This window comes from Pipistrellus kuhlii, unplaced genomic scaffold (assembly GCF_014108245.1).
Source record: "Pipistrellus kuhlii isolate mPipKuh1 unplaced genomic scaffold, mPipKuh1.p scaffold_m20_p_13, whole genome shotgun sequence".
Lineage (NCBI taxonomy): Eukaryota > Metazoa > Chordata > Mammalia > Chiroptera > Vespertilionidae > Pipistrellus > Pipistrellus kuhlii.
The window spans coordinates 18860693-18882669 of record NW_023425438.1 but is presented as its reverse complement, the minus strand read 5'-3'; the positions used below and the strand labels follow the sequence as shown (position 1 = coordinate 18882669).

The following is a 21977-nucleotide window of genomic DNA, read 5'->3' as shown; positions in this document are numbered from 1 at the left end:
CAAACAATGAGCAAATATGCTTGTCTGTGTGGAAGTGAAGACAGGAGTGACAAGCCTTCAGTATCATGCTTCCTCACCTATTTCTCTGTAACAATCTTCAATCTTTTTTCATTTTATGTCTGCATTATTTTAATCATTCAATCAAATCAGTCAATACTTTTATCATTCCATTTGCGGGAGCCTCTATCTTGCTATCATTCTGTTCGGTAATTGCATTGTGACAGCGGATGATGGTATTCTGAGAGGCTTTCATTTGTGGGCTTCTGTTTATCTAGTGGAGCCATCATACGAGGCTGTCACTCTGCCTTTCAGCCTGCTTCTGTCTGACTGCCTGATGCCCTTCATATAACTTTGCATTGCAGGCAGATGGCTTTGTGAGGGTAATTTTTTTGTGAGCTTTGACATGCTCGCACATTGGGCTGTAACCTCGACACATTGTGCGAGAGCGACAGGTTTGTCAAATGCCAATCAGGGTAACAATATGCTTTTATTTGTAGAGACATAAAAACTTGTCTAATGCACTGTGCCGCTACATAGTATCTCCTGAATACATGACTCAGAACCCAGAGAATGGGGAACAACGTTCCTGAATGGCCAATCTAATTCAAAAGAATCTAATTACGGAGCGCTCTGGATCATGTTTGTTGGTGTAATAATGCAGGCAAAACATTAGCAGCTATATCATGGTGCTCCAACTGTGATTCGCCGGGCTATTCCTGTATCTTAGCAAATGGGACTATAATCTGAAAGGGGAGGGGGGGGAAATGCTTTCGCTATGGCAAAGAAAGACTGCGAGAGGCCTGGAATGTCACGACAAGCGATATCGACTCACGGAGGGAAAATGTTTCTGCTCATCGAGGCAGCCATAAAAAATCAATATGATCCGAAAGTAAGTCAATCTAGAAGGTCTCTCAAGACCCGGCAGCTTGACCGCAGCTGACGCTGTTGACGGTTCTCTGACCCAGCAGTTGGAGGCCCTGGAACATTTTTCCTATTGTTCCTCCCTCTGAATGAGATTGGAATTGAGAAAAGACCTACCATGAGCCCAGCCAAGCATGTCATGCCACCCCCTAGCTCACACACAGCAAGGTCCCTGAAAGAGAGAAAAGAAATGGTAGAACCCATACAAATGAGATGAAAATGGTCACAGAGATATATATGTTACAAGAACAAATTGCCATCTGCAGGAAGAACGGCGCTACCAGGAAGTTGCGGAGACATGACTGGGCTACCTCATGTCGTTTTGCGTTTTAAAAATAATTATGAAATAGAAAAGTCACAAAGCAGGCAACCCAGCGGGGGTCCCCTCATTAGTGTTCACTGCAACACTGCCACCGCTGAGCTGAAAAATCTGAGAAGGTTCCCTTTTTTTCCCTTGTCAATGGCGCTGTCTTTTAGGACTAAACTAGCTAGAGTAGCGAAAGATAATTGTCAGGAAAGGGTAACACTGTTAATCCACATTCACTCCTTCAAAAACAGTTAGACAAGTAAATGAAGAATATATCTGAGTGTGTCTAGACCTATATTATAGTCACACACACACACACACACACACACACACACACACACACACACACAAAATAAATGCAATCTTGAATTTAGAAAAAAAAAATAATGTAAAACAAACCAAAACATTTGGGAAAACTGAACCGCCCCCATAAAGAACAATTACACAAAGAACATTTAGCAATTAACACTTAAGTCACAATTGACCCCATGCAACACTGTGAATAAACAATGCAGGGACATAATATGGTGAAGCCAGCAAACCCAGCTAAAGTAATGACTGGGCGCTGACTTCGCTGCTCGCCGGCTCCCAAGTAGAGCGGCTCCAACTTAAAGCTGACAAGGCTAACGTGGCACTCTGCACTTACCTTCCTCTTTGTGCCTAAATATCAGTGCTCCACGGGTGACATCCTCGCCCCGGCCCCCTGCCCGCTGATTGGAGCTCCAGTCAAGCTGAAGCACAGCGAGATGAGCAAATGCCAGGCGTTCAGGGCAGGCAGCTCTGCAGCCCAAATTCAATACCGCCCTGTTTTTTTATTCTACATGTTTAGATTCTTAAGATTGTTTCTTCATTGCAGTTTGGGAAGTTTATTACCTCACCCAAAGGGCGAGGGGGGCGGGGAGTAGGGTGGGAAGCAGCACTAAAAGGGAGGGAGAGGTGGAAAGAGAGGGAAGGGGAGGAGAAAAAGCCAAACAAGAACATTCATAGTCCAAAATACACTTAATGGGCATTTAGTTGTTCAAAGCAATTACAGTCTAGTTGGTAAATATAGACCCATTGAACTTCAAAAAATATACATTATTGACCCAGCCTTGTAAGTACATATTGCTAAAACACACACGCCATGATCTCTAACAGCTTGTCTGGAATCATAATGGGCTATTCAGGAAGCTTCTGCTGGATGACTTCTATAAAATGAGATTTAAAATGAAAAACCTTTATTTTCTGGGTCTACCAAACATCTTTATAATTTTCAAATAAAAGAAGGTGTTGTTTTTTGTTTGTTTGTTTTTCCACTAAATCTCATGCATGGGTTGGATCTATAATGCACACTGACAGTTGAAAACATTTATTTCTGTAGCATGAATCTGTAATTACTATGCATTACTACTATATTTTATGAATGCACGTTGTTAGTATACAAAACACCTTTACAAACCAGGGGTGGGATGGCACCCTTACATAATAGCTGTGGGATATCTATTAAAAATTCTGTAGTGACTTCTCTGGCAGAAGTTTAAAGAAAGTCTTTATTGTCTTTGTGGGTTTTTTGTTGTTTTTTTTTTGACCTTTACAATCAGTAAGGATTGATTGGAGCTTCACTTTTGTTTCCCCAAAATCAAAGTGAAATAAAAAGCCTTGAGTGAAAATCAAAAGCTTTTGACATATAGCAAAAAGCTTGCTGTGCAATATTAGTACCCAAAGGCAATTCAGATTTTTTTTTTTTTAGAAGCAACATGTTTTGCCAAGAACTTTTTCTCCTTTCTGTTTTCTTTTACTCTCTCTCTCTCTCTTCTTTTCTTATCTTTCAAACAATTTAATTTGAAGAGTGTAATCATAACAATCTTTAACATGCAGATCCAATACCCATCATGAGCTGGGGGAGAAAAGTATTTTTCGGTGCAGCTTTGTACCTGAATATCTCACTGTGCTTGAGGCAGTAGTAAGCCAAAACCTCTTCAGCCGGCCAGATGCCTGAAAAACACAAGGGCATACACCTTTTGTTATTATAGAAGTCTCTTTTATACTCATTCTTTGTAGTCATGCCCTTAAGAAATGGCTTTTAAAAATTATGTTCCGTGTAAGCCATGTTGACTTTAAACAAATGTAACACAATTATTAGTAGCATTATATCACATGAGTTTCCTTGGTTGTTGATTTTATGATGGTAAGATTTATAACTCAGGAAAATGGTACAATAGTCTAAATAAATTTTACTAAATGTCAATCACAACAAAACAGCAAAAACAATAATAACCAAATTTCAAATATCAAAAGTTAAATTTTAATGGGATTTCAGGGAGATCCTAGTGTTGTGTACAAGAACCTTCTTCTTCAATTCATAAGCATCAGTGAAAGACCTGCTGTCTATGCAACTTATGTTAGGCAACAATAAATGGAAAAATCACTTATAGGAGCAAATAAAACCACTGGGGTCATTATACCTTTTTGTTTGATTCCATACTAATTTTTAAAAATATGCACAGTTTTACCCTTTCTCTAATTAATAAAAATCAAACTGGAGCATAAAATTAAGAAATTTAAAATTTTCCAACTTTGGTACCTCATTAAATTTAACAATAACCCTTTCAACTAAATTCCATGGATGGGCATTTTCTAAAATCATCATCTATAAATTATTTATTTAAAAGACTTAAGTAGTCTTCATGAATGTATATGAATTGCTTAAAGAAGAGACAAACATGTTAGGAAATTACAGTTCCTAGTAGTTATCACAGTTAAGTTTTCCCTTTATACTTTTATGTTTCCCAAAATTTTTACAATACATATGTATGACTGTAATAATCGGAATAAATAATAGCCTTATTATTTAAATAAATAATAGCCTTATAAAAATTACTCAATGCACAAAATTCATGCATGGAGGGGGATCCCCTCAGCCCAGCCTGCACCCTCTCCAATCCAGGACCCCTCAAGGGATGTCCGACTGCCGGCAGTCAGACATCCCTCTCACAATCCAGGACTGCTGACTCCTAACTGCTCACCTGCCTGCCTGATCACCCCTAATTTCCCCCCCTGCCAGCCTGATCACCCCTAACCACCTCTGCCTGCCAGCCTGATCGTCCCCAATGGCTCCCCCCTTCACTGGCATGGTTACCCCCAACTGCCCCCCCTCCTGCCAGCCTGGTCACCCCACACAGCCTGCTGTTCAGTCATTTGGTCATCCCTCACTAACCCCCCTGCCAGCCTGGTCACCCCATGCAGCCTGCTGTTCCATTATCTGTCTGGTTGTTTCAGTCGTGACGGCCCCTGGCTTTTTATATAATGGTCAGACTCAAAGATCAGACAGGGCACCAGCATCCTGCATGGCTGTGCAGTCCTGGGAAAGAGTAGTGAGTGTTCACTTAGTTCTAAGCTCTCTTATAATAGGTCTTGATGCAAAACTGAAACACCTAACAACATTTAATTTTTTTTTTCCTCCCAGATGCATCCCTAGCTTTGAGGAGTTAAGAAATCTGGCATTTCAGAGAAAAGTATGTCAAAAATTGGTAAGTAAAATCTTAAAAGAATTGATGGGTAAATATATGAACTGCAAAGAGATGACCCCATAGAGCATTTGTTGCAGCAAAGTCTCAGCCTTGGTTGGGTAGCTCAGTTGGTTAGAGCATCATCCTGATTCACCAAGGGTACAGGTTTGATCCTGGTCAGGGCACATGCAAGAATCAATCAATGAGCACATAAATAAGTGGAATAACAAATAGATGTTTCTGTCTTTCACATGCCCTCTCTCTAAAATCAAACAATAAAAAAATTCTTTAAAATGAAATAGAAAATCAAATCAGCAATTAGGAATATAAGGAAGCAAAAAATACCCAATCAGAATAGCAAAAAGAAAAAAGAATCACCTCCCCCAAAATGAAAATAGTGTAAGAAGCCTCTAGGACAACTGCAAGTGTACCAACTTTCACATCATGCAGGTGCAAGAAGGAGAAAAGAAAGAGCAAGAAATTGAAAAACTGTTTGAAAAAAGTAATGACAAAACTTCCCTAACTTGGTAAAGGAAATAGACATACAAGTCCAGGAAGCGCAGAATCCCAAATGAGATGAACCCCACATCAAGACACATCATAATTAAAATGCAAAAGGTTAAAGAAAAAGAGAGAATCTTAAAAGCAGCAAGAGAAGAGCAGTTGGTTATCTATAAGGGAGTGACCATATGACTCTCAACTGATTTCTCAACAGAAACTTTGCAGGCCAGAAGGGAGTGACATGAAACATTCAAAGTGATGAAAAGTAAGGACCTATAACCAAGATTACTCTATTCAGCAAAGCTGGCAGGAGAAAGGCCTCTCTCAAATCTGAGGCTCAACTGGAGAGGCCAACACCCCCTTAGGGAAGCTGTTGGTTCTTCTGGGAAAAGGAATGCACTGATGGATGTTACTAAAAGGGAAAGTTGCTGATGCTGGAATGGGTAAGTAAGTCTTTTGGACTGTTTTTAGTGTTTACATTTTGTCTCCTTTTCCTTAAACATTTCTGCATTTTCATTGATATTTCATCCCAGGAACTATAGAATGCTCCATAAATTTTTATGTGGCATTTATTATGTCTCTGTGGAATACAGCATGGTCACTCGAGCTTCAGTCTATTAGTGAGGAGACATTAATTAAATAATTACACAAATGACATGCCTAATTATAATTGTAATAAATGCCATGTGGAAAAATTGATGGTACTTCTGAGAACATTTCATAGGGGACTTGACCTGGTCAGAGGGGAAGTTGGGAGGAGTGCATCAGAGAATGCTTACCTGTAGAAATGGAATGTAAGCTGGGACCCAGAGGATGAAGAGGTAAGTAGAAGAGAAAAAGGGAGACAGGGATAGAGGAGATGGTCCAGAGAAGAGGGGCCTCATGAATTAAAACTTTGAAGAGCTTGATTCTTAGGAATGGAAATAGGGTCAGTGGAGCAGTACAATAAGTGAGAAAGGGAGAGAGTAGTGTAAAATGAGACTGGAGGGGTAATTAGGGGCCAGATCCCACAAGCTCAAAGACCATATTAAGAATTTTAAATTGCATCACAAAATAAATAATAAAATTTAAGCAGCATAGTGGTATGATTAGATTTACATTTTAGAAGATAAGTCTGGCTACTCTAAAGAAAATAGATTGAAAAGGGGCAAGAAAAGGCAGGGGAAATTAGGTAGGCAGCTACTACAATTACATAGGTGAGTGTGGGTGGTGGCTTGGGTGATAGAGGACAAGAAGAAAAGTGGAAAGATATGTGCTATCTTTAAAAGGTACACTAGCAAGGTTTTATAGTGAACTAGAGGCCTGATGCATGAAATTCGTGTGTGTGGGGCGGGGGGGCCCAGCCTGCACCCTCTCCAATCTGGGACCCCCTTGAGAAATATTCAACTGCCTGTTTACAGGGATCAGGCCAGGGGGGTGTGGCCAGCCTGTGTGAAAGGCTGATGACTGTTAGCAGGCTGGCCGTACACCCCGGTGACCCAAGATCCCAGCCCCTCTTTTTTTCCTTTTCTTTTCTTTTTTATTTTATTTTCTTTTTTAGCACCTCCTTGAGCAGAGGCCAGGGCCAACTGGAAGCAGGTATCTGGGATTTATTTATCTTCTATAATTTAAACTTTATAGACTTAAGTGGAGGCCAGGGCTGGCCAGGGTTGGTGGGAAGCTTGACTTCCTCCATCACCGGGGGAAACCAAGCCTCCTGCTCACTCCAGCTCCGTGGCCACCACCATCTTTGTTGGGTCAATTTGCATATTTGCTCCTGATTGGCTGGTGGCTGTAGCAGAGTGATGGTAAATTTGCATGTTTCTCTTTTATTCGTGTAGATTAGAGGAAGAGAGTGGTAAGAGAGAGGGAGGTGTCAAGTATGACTTAGGTTTATGGCATTAATAAGTGGGTGGATGATACACAGCACAAGCATATAGATTTTATATGAACCGGGGTGGGGGGGGGCACTGAATTCATGGTGCAAAAACACTCACTAGGTGTCTAGGTTCTGATTATAGTTCTGACACTATATTGGAAAATATCAATAATTTAGCCTTTCTGAGCTTCTGCAAAATACTAGGGTTAGATTATACTAGGAAGACTTTAGGCAAAAAAAAATAAATAAATAAATAAAAATAAAATAAATTAAAAATAAATTAAAAATTTTAAAAAAATAAAAAAAAAAGCTATAACAGAAAACCATGCTTTGAAGTTAGACAGAGTTCAGCTTGAATATCAGCTCTTATGGTTACATCACCTTGGACAAACTACTTAAATTTAAGCTTCCTTCATTCATTCATCCATTCCTTCAGCATACAGTTATTGGCAGCCTGCTCTAGAAGCTGGGATACAGCAGTGAATAAAACAAAGCTTTTACCCAAATAACTTCAACAGGGGCAATAGGCAGTAAAGTAGGTAATTTCAGATAGTAATTAATGTTGTGAAGAAAATAAAACATTAATGAAACTGAGAATAACCATTGTGGGGGTGGTGTGTGTGTGCTATAGCCAGCATTGTTGGGTAATGCCACAGTTGTCTCATTTGTTAAGTACAAGCAATAAAAGTACTAATCATAGTGTTGTTGGGAGGATCAAATGAGCTAATGCATGTAAGAAACTTAGAACAATGCCTGGCGCATAATAAAGTTTTTTAATAATGATAGCTATTGATGCTTCTGCTATTGCCATTGTTATTATTAGGACATGTTTTTATGCAGGGAATTTTATTAACAGTGATTATATTTGTATGATATTTTCCTCAACTCTAGATTGCAAAACACACTAGGTTGCAAAAACAAGGGTCCAAATGAATTGTTTTATAATTCTATTTCTTCTCTTGTTTCTGGGGAAACCAACTGAACCGATAGGACAGAGAATGAGCATGAGGAAGGAGAAGAAATAAAGGAGCACAAAAAATTAACCAAGTATTTCAATGACAGATTCTTCTATGACTGCAAAATGGGGTAGTTTATAGGTATGGTTTGATTAAACTTGTCAATATATGGTGGTGGGAAAATTGAATAGGTACATGAAAAAAAAGAAAAAAAGAAAGAAAGAAAAAAAGAAAAAAAGAAGAAAGAAATAAATAAAAGAAACTAGACCACCAACTTATACCATATACAAGAATAAACTCAAAAGGAATAAAAGACTTAAATGTAAGCCATGAAATCATAAAAATCCTAGAAGAAAATTTAGGCAGTTAAAATCTCAGACATCTCACTTAGCAATATTTTCACCATTACATCTCCTAGGGCAAGAGAAACAAAGGAAAATATAAACAAACAGACTACAGCAAAATAAAAAGCTTTTGCATAGCAAAAGAAACCACCATCAAAATGAAAAGGTAACCCACTATATGGGAGAACATATTCGCCAATGATACATCTGATAATGGAATAATTTCCAAAATATATGAAGTTCTCATAAACTCAACACCAGGAAGACAAACAATCCAATTGAAAAATGGGCAAAGGACCTGAATAGGCACTTCTCCAAAGAGGACATACAGATGGCCAATGGATACATGAAAAAATGCCCAATGTTACTAATCAGAGAGATGCAAATTAAAACTACAATGAGGTATCCCCTCACATCTTTCTTCAATAAATTAATAAACAGCAAATGCTGGTGAGGGTGTGGGGAAAAGGGAACCCTCGTGCACTGAACAGTGGCAGACTGTTCAGCCACTGTGGAAAACAGTATGGCGTTACCCCCCAAAAAAAATTAAAAATGGAACTAACAGCCCAAGTGTCCATCAGTAGATGAGTAGATAAAAAAAAAACACCTGTGGTACATTTATATCCTGGAATATTATGCAGCTGTGAAGAAGAAGAAGAAGAAGAAGAAGAAGAAGAAGAAGAAGAAGAAGAAGGGGAAGAAGGAACTCTTACCCTTTGCTACAGCATGCATGGATCTGGATATTATTGTGCTAAGCAAAATAAGCCCATCAGAAAAAGACAAATATCACATGACCTTACTTATATGTGGAATCTACAATAATTAACAAATTTAATTAATCTAATTAATTAAACTAATGAATAAAATAGGTCCAGAGGCATGGATGCATGGAGTACAATGACAGAACTCAGAGAGGAGAGCGGTGGAGGAGATGGGAAGAGATTAACCAAAGAAAATATATGCAATATACATAGCCCATGGACACAGACAACAATGTGGGGAAGGCCTGGTGTGGGGCGGGATGTGGGGTGAAGGAGGGGAAGTGGAAGGAAGAGGGGGACATCTATAATACTGTCAATAATAAATAAATAATTTTTTAAAAAGAAAGGGAGTTTGAGTAAGTAAAAATACATTAAAATTTCAAACTCAATTTTTAATTCAGACACCTATTTGTGTGATGATTATGAGGGAAGGGAAAGATGAAAGGAGTTTCGGCTCTGTCCTGGGCGCTCAGGCAGGAGGGGAAGATGGTCTTCAGAGTGCGTTCCCAGAACCCCCTGCGAGAAAGAGAAAAAAGAATACATTGCAGCTACAGCCACAGCCACAGCTTCAGCAGCTCATACATTGAAGCCATGGGCTTGGGAGACATTTCTGAGGCCTCTCAGCTTTATGACCTTTTGGGCAAGTCACTAAACTCTCCTTACATCAACTCCTTAACTGGAGTTGTTCTCTACTCCATAAGGATAGGTGTGAGGTTTAGGTGAATTAGAATTCTGAGAATCTAGTAAGTACAGTTAAGATTTATTGTTATGATTTGCATTCTTAGCGTTACTAAGTGAACACTTACTAGTTGGCAAACACTGGCTGTGCACTTTGGGTGGAATATCTCCTTTAATCTTTAAGATAACCATTTAGGGCCAGTACTGCCTTGATGGCCAGCCAAGGGGCACAACGAGGTCCAGGGAAGCACAGAGAGCTTAAATGACAGAGCCAGGATGTGAGTCCACACACTCGACCTCCAGAGCCCAGTTTCTTAACACTGCCCCAACCCTGGTGGCTGGCCCTGGAATCAACAGAACGAATTTCTAGTTCTCGTGACTATGTCGATAATTCATTTTGGGACTTTGGACAAGTCATATCTGGGCTCTAGTTTCAAGAATAAAATGGAAGGGTAGAATTGATTTCTGAGGCCTCTTTCAGCTCTCAATCTAATGGCTACAGATTAGTATGTGCGTGTATTTCCAAACAAAAGCTACAGAGCTGTCAGTGGGCTGTAGCCCAGGGCATTTTAAAGAAATCAGATTGGTTAAAATATTTTATTGGTACTATAATCTCAAATTTAAAACACCTACCAGGAAATATTTTAGTTAGGATTCAAAACAATTTTAAAAGTCAAGTCTTCATGTCTATTGAAATTGAATTAGAACTGCCTTTGTTAAATAAATCTCACAGCTTCAGAAAGGAAACTGCTCTATACCTATATATTCTAGTTGTGATAGCTTTTTATTTGATTAATCTAGCATGTAATAACAGACAACTTTCTCAGGTACAATTTTCCCTCTCGAACACTGAGCACCATTCTCAGCTATAAGCTGTATTTTTTCCCACAAACACATTTTCTCCTCAGGGAAACAAACTATCTTTTGGGCAGAGGTATTTCCCCAAAGTCTCCAAGCACAGGTAGCAGAACACCTCCCAATGTGAGCTCCCGGGCCTAGGTGAGAAAATGCTCCATCCACACTGGTTAGAAAGGATGTCTGACAGCGAGATCCAGAAAACCAGACCAGAAAGCTCCCAGCACAAGGGGGAACATGGGATGGGTTACCCAGAAACAGCTTAGCCTTCAGAAGAAAAATGCAGGAGGAGGAGGAGGAGAGGGAGAAAGGAGGAAGAGAAAGAAGATTTTCATTGTTATATTTACTACAAGTAACCCTCTCCCCCAAAACCTTGCTGTGCTCAGTGTCCTCAGAGGGGGCAATCAGCCATCATTTTGATTAGATCACCCTTTTTCTTTTAACACAGGACTGTGTTGCCAAGACTGGTTTGGCTCATTGGATAGAGCATCGGCCTTTGGACTGAAAGGTCCCAGGTTTGATTCTGGTCAGGGGCATGTACCTTGGTTGTGGGCACATCCCCAGTTGGGGGGGTGCAGGGGACAGCTGATCGATGTCTCTCTCTCTCTTCGATGTTTCTAACTCTCTATCCCTCTACTTAAAAAAAAATCAATAAAATATTTTTAAAAATAAAAATAAAAGTAAAATTAAAAAAATAAAAATAAATAAAACAGGACTGTGTTGTGTCCTGAAGGTCACGTACGAGCAGCAATGTTTCCCATGGAGTGCAACAAAGAAGTATTAGGAAGAACGGTGATTGTTCTTTGTCTTAGGTAGTGAGCCAGTTGGCCAACATCACACACACTTGCTCCGCGGCACACCAAGGAAGGGTAAGGAGATGTGGCTCCCTTCTCCTGAGTTACCTGTGACTCACAGATTTCCTTTCCAAAACAGCTTCCTGCCTCAGAGTCCAGCTTCATCTGACTTCTAGGTGAACACTGCGACTGACTTCCACACAAATCCAAAACCCCCTGAGCCACGTGGAGGAGAACATGCTCCCCTCATTTATGAAAGTCTCCCCGGAGAGAAAATGGCATTCAGGAGGCACATACTACATGTGTGCCAAAGCAATGCGGTACGTTTATTCAAGGGCACTGGGGATAGGCTTCTTACACACAGAACGTACTTATCAGTGTTGTTTGGAAGATGCATGTCCCAGCATTTCAAAACTGCCATCATTCCAAGAGGTGCTGGCACCAGGAGGGGAGGAGAAGACAGGATTGTCATTCCACTAACACGAATACTGCTGTGTCTCTGATTGAAAAGAAGAGGGAGAGACACCAGGGCTCCATGGGCACAGAGGAAAGGCCACGTGAGGACACAGAGCGAAGGAGGCCTTCTGCACACCGAGGAGAGAGGCCTCAGGAGGAACCACACCTGCCAACACCTTGATCTTGGACTTCCAGCCTGCAGAACTGTAAATCTCTGAGCTCCAAGTCTTGGGGGCTCGTTATTAGAAAACTGCCTTCATTCCAAGCTTCCTCCTCTTAGCTCTATTGTGAGGAAGAGGGAAGGAGGAGGGCTGCCTTCCTTAAAAAAGAAAAGAAATATATATATATGATTTCAGAAAGGAAGGAGAAGGAGAGATAGAAATATCAATGATGAGAGAGAAGTATTGATAGGCTGCCCCTGCATGCCCCACACTGGGGATTGAGCCCGCAACCTGACCAGGAATCAAATCATAACCTCCTGGTTTATAGGTGGACGCTCAGCCACTGAGCCATGCCGGTCAGGTGGGGGCTGCCTTATTATAGCAGGAATTGCCATTAGCAAGTCCCAAAAGGTAAGATATTACTCAGCAAATTGACTTGGTAAATAAGGCAACATGTCGTTGAGGCTCAGTCTCAACTTACTTGAAACAAACCCCTCCCTGGCATTTTGTGTGTGTGTGTGGTTTTATTTTATTTATTTATTTTTCTTTATTAAGGTATTACACATGTGTCCTTATCCCCTCATTGCCCCCCAACCCCACTCCCGTTCATGCCCTTCCCCCGCTAGTGTCTGCGTCCATTGCTTATGCTCTTATGCATGCATATAAGTCCTTTAGTTGATCTCTCCTCCTCACCCCACCCTCCCCTACCTTCCTTCTGAGGTTGGAGGATCTGATTGATGCTTCTATGACTCTGGATCTGTTTTTGTTCAGTTTATGCTTTTTATTATATTCCACAAGTGAGTGAGATCATGTGATATTTATCTTTCTCTGACTGGCTTATTTCACTTAGCATTATGCTCTCCAGCTCCATCCATGCTGTTGCAAATGGTAGGAGTTCCTTCCTTTTTACAGCAGCATAGTATTCCATGGCCTAGATGTGCCAACGTTCTTTAATCCACTCATCTGCTGATGGGCACTTAGGCTGTTTCCAAATCTTAGCTATTGTAAATTGTGCCACTATGAACATAAGGGTGCAAATATCCTTTCTGATTGGTGTTTCTAGTTTCTTGGGATATATTCCTAGAAGTGGGATCACTGGGTCTAAAGAGAGTTCCATTTTTATTTATTTATTTATTTATTTATTTTAGGAAACTCCATACTGTTCTCCACAGTGGCTGCACCAGTCTGCATTCCCTCCCTGGAATTTTATCTGCAAGTAAATGGAAGATATTCAGATTGCTCTAAAAGAGAAAGAGAGAGAGAGAGAGAGAGAGAGAGAGAGAGAGAGAGAGAGAGAGAGAGAGAGAGAGAGAGAGAGAGAATTTGCTGTGAATCTCAGCTGTGCAAAATGACCAGGGCTCTGTCCTTCCTGTCTCCCTGCTCATTGTTACTCACTGACATGAAGGAAACATGATAGTCTGCTCTCCAGAAACGTCTGCGGCTGCCAGCCCTGGGCGGCTGGCAGTGCGTAATGGGGAAACGCGGTGCTCATGTCCTGGCTGTAAACATCGCAGCCTGGCTCCGCTGGGCCATCTACAAATGGCTCCAACCAACTTGTCTGATTGTCTTTAGCACCTCCTTGGGTTTTTTAAAAGAAATTAATTTGATTTCATTTTCTTTCCCTGGTTTTTTCAAATAGTCATTAAAAATTAAACAACACTGGGAAAAGCCTTTTGTGATCATAGCCTTCATTCTCCAGCAACAAACCGGGTCTACAAATGTACGTACCATTGTAGATGTAAATTACAAAATTTATATTCAACTATATTAAAACATCTATTCCAAAAATGATTACCGGTTGTGAAAAGCAGGCAGGCTTATCACTTGCTGTCAGTTGTTCATGTCTAGTTAGGCAATAATGCGCTAAAACTGCTCTTTTGTTTTGTGTAAGAATTTTGGCAATAGAAGAAATGAACACTCCGTTAATAAAAACTCGGGCTGCTCTCTGCTTTGATGGAGGAAGCAGCTGCCTGTTTTCATTTGCTGCAGAGCAGCAAAACCCATCAATATAATAAGCAGCTTAGATGCACCCATCCACGGCATCTGTAAGGATACGGGCTATTCGCTCAAAACCAATCCCGGTTTAATTTTAACAAAGATGTGTCTGACATCGTTGGAAATGCACTAGAATATGGTTCGAAACAGAAACAGTTTCTTTCTTTTAAATACTTTTTACAGATTTGAAAGGTGAGCATGCCTCGTTGCCTGAGAGCTATGATAAAAACCAGCCCAAACGGTGAGGCCATCCCAAAACAAGGGCAGAGGAGAGAGCATATCAAGAGGCAGTTATGTGGTCCCCTTCAAAATGGAAGCTGTTCATTTGAGTGATTTCATTCATTTATTCATTCAAACAAATACTGACGGAATCATTACTACATACCGACTTGGGCTAGATACTGAGGCCTCACTTCCTACTCCCAGTGAGTTCACTCTTAGAAGAAAAGATGGGCACAAAACCATACGTAAAACAATGCGTTAAGCACAGTGATAAAGATACACATTTTTCTATCACATTTTTAGTTAAAAAAAAAATTCAAATAGCCACAGAACACAGTGGAAATTAACATAAAAATTAAAAATCAAATACCATCTCCTCCCTTACACAGTTACACACTTCATTAGACAAACTTTAAGAAAAGACAATCTGATTTAAAACATTGAATTGTATTTAAACACATGTCAAAGTGTTTACTAGTGTAGCCGAGAATTGTCATACCCTGGAGAGGAAGTTTTAGGATTTTAGAGTTTGTTTGGATAGCCTCTAATTTTAAAGTAACCATCAGATACTTTCACATGAGCATGAATGCACCGCATGGCGAGCCTAATGGGAAAACACAGACTTTCCAGCAGCTTCCAGTGTGATACAGGAGGCCTGATCTAGTAAACATGCTGAGAGAATATTTTACTCTCAGAGTGACATTCCAAAAAGTCAGATAATTCTAAATACCTTTTCTGATTTAATATCAAGTAAGCAAGCATCTCAGTGTGATCATCCAGGGACCTGTGATGGCATACATGAATGTGGGCTTAAACATTAGCTTCTCAGGATATCACATTTCAATACACATGTTTGCAGAAACATGGAGAAAAAGCACCCCAAAACGTAGAGCCAAAGGCTTGCTTTTTTTTTCTTTTCTTTTTTTTAAATATATTTTTATTGCTTTCAGAAAGTAAGGGAGAAGGAGAGAAAGAGAGAAACATTAGTGATGAGAGAGACAGTCACTGATTGGCTGCCTCTTGCATATCCCCCACCAGGGATCAAATCTGAAACCTGGGAACATGCCTTGATCAAGATTCAAACCATGACCTCCTGGCTCATAAGTTGATGCTCAACCACCGAGCCATACTGGTTGGGCAGGGCTTTCTTATTTAAGCATGTTTACTGTACAACACACATATCTGGGTTTTAATAATAAACTTTTTATTTTGGAATAATTTTAGATTTTAGAAAGATAAAATGTTGCAAAGACAGCACAGAGTCACTGATGGCCTTCACCCAGTTTCTCCCACTGTCAATATCTTACATTTGTCAAAACTAAGAAACTGAGAGTGGCATATAATGCTAACTAAACTCATGGGCTTGTTTTGAATGGAAGGGCTCCTATTCAGGATGAGGGCAAATGAAGGTATCTGTCCGAAAGTCACAAATTAAACCTAAATGGGCAGTACTAGCATCTATCGTATCTTTCCTCCCCTAACTCTCTTTCTTCTTAAGATACTCTATCAGATTTAAAAGTTAAAACAGGACATAAGCCCTAGCCGGTTTGGCTCCATGGATAGAGTGTTGGCCTACGGACTGAAGGTTCTCAGGTTCAATTCTGGTCAAGGGCACGTACCTCGGTTGCAGTCTCCCAGCCCTGGTTAGGGGAATGCAGAGGCAACCAATCAATGTGTCTCTCTTACATCCGTGTTTCTCTCTTTCTCTCCCTCCCCCTTCTATTCTCTGTAAAAATCAATGGAAAAAAATATCCTGAGGTGAAGATTAAGAAAGAAATAAGTACAACAAACAAGGATATAAAAATGCATATACCTTAGGGTTTACAAAAATCTGACCCCATCAAAAGAATTGTGAAGCCAAGTGAAGCCTTGGTTCCCTTTGCCTTATTGAGTGGGGAAAAGGTTATTTCTAGTCATTATTCACATAGAAACTCTGATTGTCCTATTCAATTAATACCTTCATCTCCCGGTGTGACCTGGACCTTATAACCAATCTGTGGCAGCATGAGTTAAGAACCACAAAGAAGCCAGAGGCCATTATTTTTCGCCCCTTCGGAGTATTTATAAAGCATTCACAGTGCTTTCTGTGCTCACTTTCTCCCCTCCTCTGCTCCACCAGGCACAATGTGTCCAGGATCCCGCAGATTCCTGGGCTGTGCACTGGTTAAAGGTGGTCTCTCCAACAGCAGGTTGGAAAAGCTGCCTTTGGGGAGTTCCTTTCTAACTACAACTGGTGGTTTCCGTGGATTGAATTGTGTTTCCTCCAAATTCAACCTTGAAGCTCCAAACTCCCAATGTGTCTGCATTCAGAGATAGGGCCTATGAGGAGGTGATTATGGTCAAATGAGGTCATGAGGTGGGGTTCTGATATGATAGAATTTGTGTTCTTAGAAGAGACTCCAGAAAGTGACCCCCATCCCTTCTTCAATCTGGGCAACCAGAACTCATGTGAGTACACCTAGATGCCAGGAAGGGGAATCTCAATAGAAACTGATCAACCCTCGTCTTGGATTTCCAGCCTCCAGAACTGTGAGGAAATAAGTGTCTTGTTGTTGAAGCCACCCAGTCTGTGGCAGTTTGTTATGGCGGACGGAGCAGACTAAGACAGGGGTCAGCCCTTGGTGCCTGATAGTTGGGTGGACTGTCTCTAGCCCCAATATAGTCTGAGAACTCCCTCCCTAAAACGCAGATGGGACCCGCAGAACAAAGAGGGCACAGTCATGGCCCCCGTGGGCCCGTCCCTTAGTCCATTACTTTCTCCCCCTTTCCCTTCAGTTTCCCCTCTAGCCATCTCATCTTGTCTCCTACTTTTCACTTTATGCGTCACTGCAGTATAAGCCCCCCTTTTCCATTTAAAAGAATCCATAATAGAAGAGCAAACATTAATCATACTCTGATAAAGGAATTTCCTGATAACACCGGCAATATTTCATAATACACTTCGATCTGTTTCTTTATGTTGTCTTTGAACATGAACTCCTTGAGGGCAGGGAGCTAGCTCACTGCTTCTCTTGCTTCCCCGTGGCATGTTTACATGGTGCATGTGAAAGCATGTTGAATTCATGTAGCATGGTAGCAAAATGTTCTGAACCCTGGAACTTACAACAATAAAAAATAAATAAATAAAAAAAGGAATGCCTTTTCTTTTGCAAGAGCTATTTGCTGAGTAAGAGCTATTTGCTGAGCTTTATATCATATGAGGTATCTACTCAGGACCCGATTCTACCTGTAAATGCAATCACAGGTCAATTCCTGTGTGGATAAGTTTCTAATTGTACTCAGTCCACTTTCACTGACTTTCTTATCTATATCTGCAGAACTGGCAGGACAATTATCACCAGAAGACAGGAGAGATGCTCTGGGGAGGAAGGCTGTCCTGGGCCTGAAGGGTGCATGCTTACAAGTTTGCAGGCCACAACATGGAATCCACATTTGAAAGGCCATCTTTCTCTAAATCAATCATTTTGCCTCCTTGCACAGAGCCACATGTGTCATGGGTGTTCATGGGAGCTTATTTGCGGATATCAACAAACATGCAGGTCTCTAGTCATAGTGGCCTGGAATGAGTCCCAGAATCAGCCCTGTAAGCAACTTGAGAGAGAGAAAAGGATTCTCTTTCTTTCTTTCTTTCTTTCTTTCTTTCTTTCTTTCTTTCTTTCTTTCTTTCTTTCTTTCTTTCTTTCTCTCTCTCTCTCTCTCTCTCTCTCTCTCTCTCTCTCTCTCTCTTTCTTTCTTTCTTTCTTTTTTTTGGGGGGAGGGAGGTAGATGGGGATGGGGAGACTCAGGGGAGGCCATTCTTTTTGCTGTAATAAAATTTGTAACCTTAACCCATATCGCAAAGTGTTTTCTCTGAGAATCATACTACTTGAGAAGATGCTTCGAAGTACACTATTTAAACCAAACTATTGCTTTTAACTTGATACCACAATTACCTTTCTTTTGAGAAAAATTCTAGAGCTGTTATATTGTGACCCGCCCTTTCACACCAGGACACGTGAGTGTTTTTAAGTTGAGATCAAAGTAGACGGGTTGAGTTGTTGAGAGTGGAGAAATCATCATGGTCTCCATGGACTCATGCTGGACATCTTGGGACAGAAAACAGATTTGTTTCTCTTTTCAGCACCAAAGAGTTCATATTATTGTGAACTCCATACTTCTTCTTCTTTGGCCCCACCCTCAACAAATGATTGAAAAAATTGCTTCAAACCTAGAGTATTATATTTAGGTTGAAATATAGTTTTTAATCTGTTTATGCTGACCAATAGCAATTGGCAGGGCAGGTACTATTATGGAAGTCTAAATTTGTACTCTAATTGACATGAAAAATAATAAGCTTTGGAAGAATATGAAATAGTGTTTACATATCAAAAGACTAAATCAGTTACTGTTTTTCAAGGGTGCTTCTAAGGAATCTCAATTTATGAAGTAAGGTCTGACGAATAGAAGGGCTTGCTCAGCACTTAGCTAGTTAATGGCTGAGCTTGGGTTGAATCACAGCACACTAATACCTCACCTTGGTTCTCTTTTAAGAGTAAGAGGCTTGAACAATAGTCTAGGAAAGATACCATGATTTAGTTTGCATATTGTAGACTTCCCTTTCCAGGTAGAAATTGATGTTTGAAGACATAAATCATATTCATGCTGATTTCAACATATTCGCAGACTCTTAGCAATTACATTTAAGTCCTTTTGGTTTTAATTCCTTTTGATTTCTATTTCTCAATAAAGAGTTTACAGAAGCACTGACCCAACACACTGCCTGGTGGAAGAGGCTGTAGCTGCATTCAGCTGCAGCTAACACTGGAACCTCTGCATTGAGGCCAGGAAGCAATGACAGTCTTCGGAACGAGTGACCCCTTCCTCCACATTACAATGATTTTGTGCCTTGCTTTATAAAACTGGACTTCTGTTTGTTTTCAGGGAATTTATCATCTAAATGGTCGTACTTCTTACTTACTCCAATGTCTACACGTAATTTGTCTCACAGTTAAGAGTTTGTAGCAGATACCAGCAGTTATTTTGATTACCAGCATTCTGATCACAATAACAGTAATTTTATTTTATTTCATTGTGCCTAGGGAGGGGAAATCATGTAACATATACAACTTGTACACATTTCATGATGTTGAGAAATGTTCATTTTCTGTGCATTCTCTCCTAAGCATCTTTTCAATATTGCTGGATTGTCTCCACACTCAGGAACTGGATTGAAATCTCCACTTGGTATTTATCTGAGGCCGTGATAGCTTAGTCGTCTGCCGCCAAATGCCAAGATAGGGGGAATCTCATCATCCAGCGACCAGCTGCATGATGGGCAGTTAATAGATATATCAAACCTTAGGGTATATGCTAAGCTGAAGAGATGATTGGTTGGTTGATACACTGATTGATTAGCATAGGGAGAATGGGTTTCTTCTTGACAACCTAAGATTATGCTTCAGCTAAGCTCAAATTGCTTACACCTCTTCTATTGGGTTTAAAATTACAGTCCTGTCATCTAAAATCTCTCTTCAATGAAATTTTTACCATATATAAAAATTAAAGGGAAAAAGAAAGTAGGAGCACTGGATAAGAGTAAATGGAGTAGATACATTTCATGCTGCTGTTGTTGATTCCACTAGCAAAAGCTGATATGTAAATCCCCTTGAAAAATGTTACACATTTCATAAACAATGACTGAATATTATACAATCACTCAGGGGGAACAGTTCAGTATGCTAAAGTCGGTGAATGCTACATTTCCCAATACATTTAAGATATATATATATATATATATATATATATATATATATATATATATATAATTAAGAGAATTAAAGTAAACCCCTTTATTAATCAGGTTTACTTTCGAGGGCACAGAGAACCCCATCCTTAGACTTTTAATATTTTTAACTGCTGGCATGCCTTTCAGGGGTCAGGGGAAGAACAGGCAGATTTATAGAGACTGCGGGTGAGCTTTGTTTTTAAAGCAGCTTAACACAAACAGCAACTTCTTTAATTAGCACTAATGACCCTGAAGACAGTCACATGCACCTACTGGAACACTGGAATATTGTGCCTCCTTCCCACGCAGGAAGAATCAGGTGTGCTCTAAAACAAAACGAAATTAGATGAATGCCGGAAACAACCCAGTTCTATCAAACTCTAAACTGACATGTAAGGGGTACTGAATAAAAAGCATCAAAACTTAGCACCAAAGGCCTGTATTTTAGAGAGCTCTACCAATGTCTGTTATTCCTGGTTAACCATACATTCATGCAACATAAGCTTGGTTTAGGAAGTCCTGTTTAAAGATTCAATCTCATTGTACCCTGAATCAGCAGAGACTGGCTGCAGAGAGGGCCTAGCTCCCTCCTTCCTCCCCCTCAAAAAAAAAAAAGCTGAGAAGCCTTAATTCAGCACTTTGAAGAACCCCCCTCCTCTGTCTGAGCAAATAAGGATTTGGTTGTCCAATCACACTGGATAAGTGGTTCATTGAGAATGTTAAAATCTGCATTAATAAATAGGACCGGGCTTCTAGGATTTTCCCCCTTCCTATCAGCGAGCAGCGGTAGGGGATCAGCTGTGACTAAAATCCCCAGCTGAACAACCCACATCCAACTCAGTGAGCAGACTTAAAACAAGGCCATTTATTGGTGACTGTTATGCAAACAAAGCGTCCAAGTCTTAGAAACAGATGTCAACTGAAGCATATGCTTACTGTAAACTGGAATTTGATTCTCTTTATGAAAATAGACATAAATGGGCCTCCGGAAAGTAGGCTGCCTCTTGTTGTCGACCATTGCCTAACTGGAGTCAGCCTGAAGCTTTTAAAAATGATGAATAGACTGATATGCGAGGGCAAAAAAAGAATAAAACTTAAAAAAAAAATTAAATTGGAAATAAATGATAACATGTTGGAGCCGTTCCCAGAAGCAATTTTACAGATTTTTCTCTAAAAACACAAGATAGCACGTTAAAAGCTTAGCGCGGGTCACCCGTGGCATGTCGAGTTATCATTTCCTACCACTTAGGGTGGAGAAGACAACTCCACGTTCAGGTGGCAGGTTGAGTCGTGTGTACTTTTTCTCCTCCTTTTTCCTCTCCCTTGCCTCTTCTCACATCTTGAGGTCTTTTAAATGTCACTTATTTTACATGAGGCAGTTGGTGGAGACATGAGTCAACGGCAATCAGAACCATTATCCCCCGCAGCGAGGCCTGGTCTTAATGCATTGTGACACCTTGGCCGGCCAGCCGCCCTGATGTACCTTGCTGCTTCTCAGGGAATTAAGTGGCATCATGTGAAAATGGTTGTGATATAAACAGCATGGGCATAACTGGTATTAAATTTACCTCTCAGCCTAAGTGAATTCTCCTCACATGTGACTAATCAACGTGAAAGCTGGTGGACCCAGGCTGAGCTGGCCGGCACGTCCCCACCCTTGGGACCGGGGCTATTTTGTTTTATCTCTTTGTACAAGCTGGCAGAAGTTTAAAGTGAAGGGGGATAATCCTGTGCTGGTGTCTTTATGAAATAACATCCTTACATGAAGAGGCTTTTAACTGTCTGTCGCTGTCCTCTCAAAAAAAAAAAAAAAAAAAAAAAAGAGTGTGACAATCTCATTTTGCGGAGCACCCTCCCATGAAAAGGGAAAATAATAGCCGTGGCCGCCATGGCTGGCGCTGACCTTACATGATCCA

At 40.4% G+C, this 21977-nt stretch overlaps 1 protein-coding gene across 4 annotated transcripts in view; it reads right to left on the bottom strand.

Moving 5' to 3' along the window:
• The window catches only part of CAMKMT (calmodulin-lysine N-methyltransferase), a 240867-nt gene that overhangs the window by 36822 nt on the left and 182068 nt on the right, over positions 1-21977 (bottom strand). For 3 of the 4 annotated variants that reach the window (XM_036435198.2, XM_036435197.2, XM_036435196.2), the window contains exons 4-5: positions 3142-3202; positions 1039-1093 (exon numbers count right to left, since the gene is read on the bottom strand). In XM_036435198.2, coding sequence (XP_036291091.1) covers positions 1039-1093; positions 3142-3202 — 116 coding nt within the window. The remainder of the gene's footprint in view (positions 1-1038; positions 1094-3141; positions 3203-21977) is intronic. The other variant, XM_036435200.2, reaches the window with a different exon arrangement.